General features: G+C 38.8%; 1 protein-coding gene across 2 annotated transcripts; it reads right to left on the minus strand.

The window, feature by feature from the left end:
• Positions 1–3154: 3154 nt before the first annotated feature.
• Positions 3155–8376, minus strand: LOC124019443 (zinc finger protein 501-like). 2 transcript variants are annotated; one of them, XM_046334789.1, is made up of 2 exons: positions 7868–8376; positions 3155–4408 (listed from the first exon to the last, which is right to left on the minus strand). In XM_046334789.1, exons 1-2 carry the CDS (start codon positions 8097–8099, stop codon positions 3513–3515), a joined length of 1128 nt encoding a protein of 375 aa, XP_046190745.1. In that variant the 5' UTR covers positions 8100–8376; the 3' UTR covers positions 3155–3512. The 2 variants fall into 2 exon arrangements, with proteins under 2 accessions (XP_046190745.1, XP_046190744.1); XM_046334788.1 differs by having other exon boundaries at positions 3155–4411; positions 7868–8375.
• Between the last annotated feature and the right edge of the window lie 236 nt (positions 8377–8612).

An 8612-nucleotide genomic window follows, 5' to 3' on the forward strand; every position in this document is an offset into this window, starting at 1 on the left:
TTAAATCCTGTAAGATACAATTGCCTTCGTTTGTGGCACTAATTGTTTTCTTGGTCTGTTATCTTTACAGGACAATATTATTCCCTTAAATCCTGTAAGATACAATTGCCTTCGTTTGTGGCACTAATTGTTTTCTTGGTCTGTTATCTTTACAGGACAATATTATTCCCTTAAATCCTGTAAGATACAATTGCCTTCGTTTGTGGCACTAATTGTTTTCTTGGTCTGTTATCTTTACAGGACCATATTATTCCCTTAAATCCTGTAAGATACAATTGCCTTCGTTTGTGGCACTAATTGTTTTCTTGGTCTGTTATCTTTACAGGACAATATTATTCCCTTAAATCCTGTAAGATACAATTGCCTTCATTTGTGGCACTAATTGTTTTCTTGGTCTGTTATCTTTACAGGACAATATTATTCCCTTAAATCCTGTAAGATACAATTGCCTTCGTTTGTGGCACTAATTGTTTTCTTGGTCTGTTATCTTTACAGGACAATATTATTCCCTTAAATCCTGTAAGATACAATTGCCTTCGTTTGTGGCACTAATTGTTTTCTTGGTCTGTTATCTTTACAGGACAATATTATTCCCTTAAATCCTGTAAGATACAATTGCCTTCGTTTGTGGCACTAATTGTTTTCTTGGTCTGTTATCTTTACAGGACAATATTATTCCCTTAAATCCTGTAAGATACAATTGCCTTCGTTTGTGGCACTAATTGTTTTCTTGGTCTGTTATCTTTACAGGACAATATTATTCCCTTAAATCCTGTAAGATACAATTGCCTTCGTTTGTGGCACTAATTGTTTTCTTGGTCTGTTATCTTTACAGGACAATATTATTCCCTTAAATCCTGTAAGATACAATTGCCTTCGTTTGTGGCACTAATTGTTTTCTTGGTCTGTTATCTTTACAGGACAATATTATTCCCTTAAATCCTGTAAGATACAATTGCCTTCGTTTGTGGCACTAATTGTTTTCTTGGTCTGTTATCTTTACAGGACAATATTATTCCCTTAAATCCTGTAAGATACAATTGCCTTCGTTTGTGGCACTAATTGTTTTCTTGGTCTGTTATCTTTACAGGACCATATTATTCCCTTAAATCCTGTAAGATACAATTGCCTTCGTTTGTGGCACTAATTGTTTTCTTGGTCTGTTATCTTTACAGGACAATATTATTCCCTTAAATCCTGTAAGATACAATTGCCTTCGTTTGTGGCACTAATTGTTTTCTTGGTCTGTTATCTTTACAGGACAATATTATTCCCTTAAATCCTGTAAGATACAATTGCCTTCGTTTGTGGCACTAATTGTTTTCTTGGTCTGTTATCTTTACAGGACCATATTATTCCCTTAAATCCTGTAAGATACAATTGCCTTCGTTTGTGGCACTAATTGTTTTCTTGGTCTGTTATCTTTACAGGACCATATTATTCCCTTAAATCCTGTAAGATACAATTGCCTTCGTTTGTGGCACTAATTGTTTTCTTGGTCTGTTATCTTTACAGGACAATATTATTCCCTTAAATCCTGTAAGATACAATTGCCTTCGTTTGTGGCACTAATTGTTTTCTTGGTCTGTTATCTTTACAGGACAATATTATTCCCTTAAATCCTGTAAGATACAATTGCCTTCGTTTGTGGCACTAATTGTTTTCTTGGTCTGTTATCTTTACAGGACAATATTATTCCCTTAAATCCTGTAAGATACAATTGCCTTCGTTTGTGGCACTAATTGTTTTCTTGGTCTGTTATCTTTACAGGACCATATTATTCCCTTAAATCCTGTAAGATACAATTGCCTTCGTTTGTGGCACTAATTGTTTTCTTGGTCTGTTATCTTTACAGGACAATATTATTCCCTTAAATCCTGTAAGATACAATTGCCTTCGTTTGTGGCACTAATTGTTTTCTTGGTCTGTTATCTTTACAGGACAATATTATTCCCTTAAATCCTGTAAGATACAATTGCCTTCGTTTGTGGCACTAATTGTTTTCTTGGTCTGTTATCTTTACAGGACCATATTATTTCCTTAAATCCTGTAAGATACAATTGCCTTCGTTTGTGGCACTAATTGTTTTCTTGGTCTGTTATCTTTACAGGACCATATTATTCCCTTAAATCCTGTAAGATACAATTGCCTTCGTTTGTGGCACTAATTGTTTTCTTGGTCTGTTATCTTTACAGGACAATATTATTCCCTTAAATCCTGTAAGATACAATTGCCTTCGTTTGTGGCACTAATTGTTTTCTTGGTCTGTTATCTTTACAGGACAATATTATTCCCTTAAATCCTGTAAGATACAATTGCCTTCGTTTGTGGCACTAATTGTTTTCTTGGTCTGTTATCTTTACAGGACAATATTATTCCCTTAAATCCTGTAAGATACAATTGCCTTCGTTTGTGGCACTAATTGTTTTCTTGGTCTGTTATCTTTACAGGACCATATTATTCCCTTAAATCCTGTAAGATACAATTGCCTTCGTTTGTGGCACTAATTGTTTTCTTGGTCTGTTATCTTTACAGGACAATATTATTCCCTTAAATCCTGTAAGATACAATTGCCTTCATTTGTGGCACTAATTGTTTTCTTGGTCTGTTATCTTTACAGGACAATATTATTCCCTTAAATCCTGTAAGATACAATTGCCTTCGTTTGTGGCACTAATTGTTTTCTTGGTCTGTTATCTTTACAGGACAATATTATTCCCTTAAATCCTGTAAGATACAATTGCCTTCGTTTGTGGCACTAATTGTTTTCTTGGTCTGTTATCTTTACAGGACAATATTATTCCCTTAAATCCTGTAAGATACAATTGCCTTCGTTTGTGGCACTAATTGTTTTCTTGGTCTGTTATCTTTACAGGACAATATTATTCCCTTAAATCCTGTAAGATACAATTGCCTTCGTTTGTGGCACTAATTGTTTTCTTGGTCTGTTATCTTTACAGGACCATATTATTCCCTTAAATCCTGTAAGATACAATTGCCTTCGTTTGTGGCACTAATTGTTTTCTTGGTCTGTTATCTTTACAGGACCATATTATTCCCTTAAATCCTGTAAGATACATATTGAAAACAAATGTAAACAACAGAACAAATGGTAATGAGAGTGATGACACACACACAACACACAGAGCCGGAGTTGAAACACGACCATGTAATCGCAGAGAGCATACACATTCAAACTGACATATTGGAAGTCTACAATCAAAACAATGTATTTCATATTCAATGTCTTGAGATTTAAAAAAAAAAATACAAACTACACTTTCATCAAATGGCATAAACAGTATATAAACGGTTCATTCTGAACATCACTGAACTACATTACTAGACATTACTAGACATTACTAGACATTACTAGACATTACTAGACATTACTAGATTACTAGACATTACTAGACATTACTAGACATTACTAGACATTACTAGACATTACTACATTCTTCATATTCATATCTTTTTTTACCAGGCAAGTTAATTAAGAAAAAAAATCTTATTTACAATGAGGACTTCTCTCCTGTGTTTAAAGGCATCTCTCCTGTGTTTAAAGGCATCTCTACTGTGTGTAAAGGCATCTCTACTGTGTGTAAAGGCTTCTCAACTGTGTGTAAAGGCTTCTCAACTGTGTGTAAAGGCTTCTCAACTGTGTGTAAAGGCTTCTCAACTGTGTGTGTTCTGTTATGTGATTTCAGGTAATCTAACCGGGTAAAATTCTTTCCGCACAGGGAGCAGTGGTAAGGCTTCTCTCCGGTGTGTATTCTCTTATGTTTTTTCAGACAACTTGATTGAGAAAAACTCTTCCCACAAACGGAGCATTGATAAGGCTTCTCCCCCGTGTGTGTTCTTGTGTGGGATTTCAGGTGGGTTGACTGGGTAAAACTCTTTCCGCACAGGGAGCAGAGAAAAAGCTTCTCTCCAGGTTTTTCTCCTGTATGTATTTTTTCATGCTCTTTCAGGTACTTTGCTAAGGAAAATATTTTTCCACACTGAGAGCAATGGTAGGGCTTTTCTTCGGTGTGCGTCTTCTCGTGCTGTTTTAGGATCCCTAACTTGGTAAATCGCTTTTCACACTGAGAGCAGTGGAAAGGTTTTTCTCCCGTGTGTACTATTTTATGTTCTTTCAGATGTGCTAACCGGGTAAAAGCCTTTTCACACTGAGAGCATTGGTAAGGCTTCTCGCCTGTGTGTATTATTTGATGTTGTTTTAGATTCTGTAACCAGGTAAAACACTGTCCACACTGGGAGCATTTGTGAGGCTTCTCTCCTGTATGTATCCTCTCGTGTTTCTTTAGGTCCCCTAACTGGTTAAAGCTCTTTCCACAGTAGGAACAGTGATGTCGTCTTGCTGGTTCGGAAGTCTCTGGCTCTGGTTCCTCTGCCAAGTCTGGTCTCTCTGCTGTCAAAGACAGAGTGTTTATTTAAAGTGGAACAGAAAGCATTTTAACTCATTTGCAGATATGAAACAAACAAGACAATCATAAATCAGTCAAAATTATAAAATTCCCAGTTTATGCCCAGAAACCAACTTCATAAGAGGTTTTTAAAAATAGGTTATATTTGACTCAACATTCCACGGCGTACACTAAGGCATTGTTGGCAGAATAGATGGATATAGTTCAATGCATGATTAATATAATTCACCAATACATTTTAGTAGTCCAAAAAATATTGCTCTCAGGTTGTAAATCACAGCTGGCCTGGTACATTGTTTACTGCCTCCATTCAGGATGCACTGTATCAGATTCAATGACAAAAACAGACGAATGTAACGAAGGCTGGGAATGTCAATACAATCAGACTAGCAAGGGCAATGATCACGAGGCAGTCATAATGTGGCTAATAGGCTAGCGTTTCTATTTAGGTAGCAAGCTAAAAAAAAACATGGAGCTTAACACTAGCTAGCTAACAAGAGGAAGTGATGTCATTGGAGGAGCGGGTGAGTGACTGACTTTTCCCTCTCGTATTGTTTTTTTGGTGGCTACACAGCCAGAGATGCAGGTGTCATTTGGTTAGCCAGCAAGAACGACTGTTATCCAGTTAGCACATATCTCTTGGGTTTGCAAATTCACCATGGCTATCTACTCCAATTTCAGAGCGTCTCTCGTCTGACTGTACCGGAGCGCAGAATAACTGATGAATTTACAAACGCGAAACACCTGTTGAATGAACATACTCAAAAAAATAATATAATAATAATATATAAAAAATAAATGAAATAATATAATAATAATATAATAATATATGCCATTTAGCAGACGCTTTTATCCAAAGCGACTTACAGTCATGTGTGCATACATTCTACGATAACAACATTAGACCATTAGACCATAACAACATTAGACCATAACAATACTGCCCCTAGTGTTCCAAGATAACAATGTTAGTGTGATTTTAAAACAAATGTAGAGTTTCCTGGTAATTACTGATAATGTTTACTACTTATTTATTCATTCTGAATATGAATATACACTGCTCAAAAAAATAACGGGAACACTAAAATAACACATCCTAGATCTGAATGAATGAAATATTCTTATTAAATACTTTTTTCTTTACATAGTTGAATGTGCTGACAACAAAATCACTCAAAAATTATCAATGGAAATCAAATGTATCAACCCATGGAGGTCTGGATTTGAGTCACACTCAAAATTAAAGTGGAAAAACACACTACAGGCTGATCCAACTTTGATGTAATGTCCTTTAAAACAAGTCAAAATGAGGCTCAGTAGTGTGTGTGGCCTCCACGTGCCTGTATGACCTCCTACAACGCCTGGGCATGCTCCTGATGAGGTGGCGGATGGTCTCCTGAGGGATCTCCTCCCAGAGCTGGACTAAAGCATCCGCCAACTCCTGGACGGTCTGTGGTACATTGGTGGATGGAGCGAGACATGATGTCCCAGATGTACTCAAATGGATTCAGGTCTGGGGAACGGGCGGGCCAGTCCATAGCAACAATGCCTTCCTCTTGCAGGAACCGCTGACACACTCCAGCCACATGAGGTCTAGCATTGTCTTGCATTAGGAGGAACCCAGGGCCAACCGCACCAGCATATGGTTTCACAAGGGGTGTGAGGATCTCATCTCGGTACCTAATGGCAGTCAGGCTACCTCTGGTGAGCACATGGAGGGCTGTGCGACCCCCCCAAAGAAATGCCACCCCACACCATGACTAACCCACCGCCAAACCGATCATGCTGGAGGATGTTGCAGGCAGCAGAACGTTCATTTTGCAGGGCTCTGGAAGTGCTCCTCCTGCTCCTCCTTGCACAAAGGCGGAGGTAGCGGTCCTGCTGCTGGGTTGTTGCCCTCCTACGGCCTCCTCCACGTCTCCTGATGTACTGGCCTGTCTCCTGGTAGCGCCTCCATGCTATGGACACTACACAGACAAACACAGCAAACCTTCTTTCCACAGCTTGCATTGATGTCCCATTCTGGATGAGCTGCACTACCTGAGCCACTTGTGTGGGTTGTAGACTACGTCTCATGCTACCACTAGAGTGAAAGCACCGCCAGCATTCAAAAGTGACCAAAACATCAGCCAGGAAGCATAGGAACTGAGAAGTGGTCTGTGGTTATCACCTGCAGAACCAGTCCTTTATTGGGGTGTCTTGCTAATTGCCTATAATTTCCACCTGTTGTCTATTCCATTTGCACAACAGCATGTGAAATGTATTGTCAATCAGTGTTGCTTCCTGAGTGGACAGTTTTATTTCACAGAAGTGTGATTGACTTGGAGTTACATTGTGTTGTTTAAGTGTTCCTTTTTTTGAGCAGTGTATATATTTTTTGTAATTAATTAATTGAACCTTTATTTAACTAGGAAAGTCAGTTAAGAACACATTTTATTTATATTGGCGACCTACAAAACCCGGACAACGCTGAACCAATTGTGTGCCACTTTATGGGACTCCCAATCAAGGCCGGATGTGAAACAGCCTGGATTTGAACCAGGGACTGTAGATGCAGTGCCTTAGACTGCTGTGTCCGTGTGTGTTAACTATTTAACTGTACTAGAATTATTAAGTCCGCTAAAAATTTTAATATCGGTTATCGTATTTTTGGGCAAGGAAAATATTGGTCAAAAATGTCATATCGAGGCCTCCGGGTGGCCTAGGGCACTGCATCGCAACGCTAGCTATGCCACCAGAGACTGAGTTCGCGCCCAGGCTGTCGCAGCCGGCCGCGACCGGGAGGTCCGTGGGGTGATGCACAATTGGCCTAGCGTCGTTTGAGAGTAAACTAAAGCGTCGTTTGAGAGTAAACTAAAGCTGAATATATTGATAAAAGTCACCTTGTCCGAGATAACATTAAACTGTCATCAAAACGTCACGCCAGGGTAAGGCTACACAATAGATGGCCCTTATTTTAAGCATTTCTAAAAACTAACGGAAGCATTTCCCTGCTTGACCGCTAGGTTTTATGGGTATTATGACACCTCCACTGTGGGGCCCGATACCTATCGTGGACATTGCCATTGGATGCACTGAGTCGCCTTAGTAGATATGCCATGTTAGAAAACGGAAGGGTGTGTTGTAATTCACACGTTAGTAAGGCTGATAGCTTGCTTAAAAAAAGTTGTAAACAAACACTGTATAGTTTTAGAACCCGCTTAAACTATTATTTTTATCATTTGGATGGTCAGTCCTTGTATTCATAGCTATTTAATGGAATTTGACAGTTGTTACATATCGGTGTCTCCAGCACCCAACCTTTAGCTGTTCACCAAAACGAGTGTCATGGCGGCCATTTTGTTGTTGTTTGAATCACCGATTGCCACTTCGAAAATCCACATCAGTGCAACAATTGGCAGTTTGTGCTCCTGTTTTTAAGATGGTATAACGTTACTCACTGGTGTTAATCATATCTCCAGTCTCATACTCTTCTTCCTCGTCCTCTTTCGTTGTGACAGTAATCTCTTCCTGATCCTCAGCTTTCACTCTGGAAGCTTCTTCATCGCCTTTCACTGTGACATCCTTCTCTTCCTCCTCTTCTTTCACGACAATATTAAGCCACAGACCCTGTTTCTCGGTCCAGCAGACGTCCTCTTCTTTTGCAGGGGGAGAGTAGTTTAGTGAGCTCATGGTGCGGAATGTTATTAAGAAAGCCAATTTAGATAGTTAGCATAAGCTACTAGCCTAATGCTAATTTAACCAGTTAGCAACCCGACAACGTAAATATGAAGCTGGGATGGGTAACTAGTAGATACGACAGACGTGTGTTTAAAACACAGTGATTAATATACACCGAAAACGTCTAAATAGCTCAAATATGTTCGTATTTGTTGGCTAGCAAGCTATCTAAGTGACTGATTAGCTGTCGTTGTCGAAGAGGTGTCCCGTCCACTAGATTATACGTCACGTCACACTCCGGCTGCATCGCTTGTAAAACTCATATCGCCATCTGCTGACTGGAGTAGGTAACACAGTTTACGTAAATATTTATTTCATTTTCAGGAAATACGTTTATTTTTCATGTATTTCATTTGCGTTTACACAGGCAGCCCAATTCTGCATTTTTTTCCCAACTAATTGGTCTTTTGATATTTTCAAATCAGATATTTTTCATATCTGATTGGTCAAAATACGCAACTTCTC

Source organism: Oncorhynchus gorbuscha, unplaced genomic scaffold, assembly GCF_021184085.1.
Source record: "Oncorhynchus gorbuscha isolate QuinsamMale2020 ecotype Even-year unplaced genomic scaffold, OgorEven_v1.0 Un_scaffold_969, whole genome shotgun sequence".
Taxonomy (NCBI): Eukaryota; Metazoa; Chordata; class Actinopteri; order Salmoniformes; family Salmonidae; genus Oncorhynchus; species Oncorhynchus gorbuscha.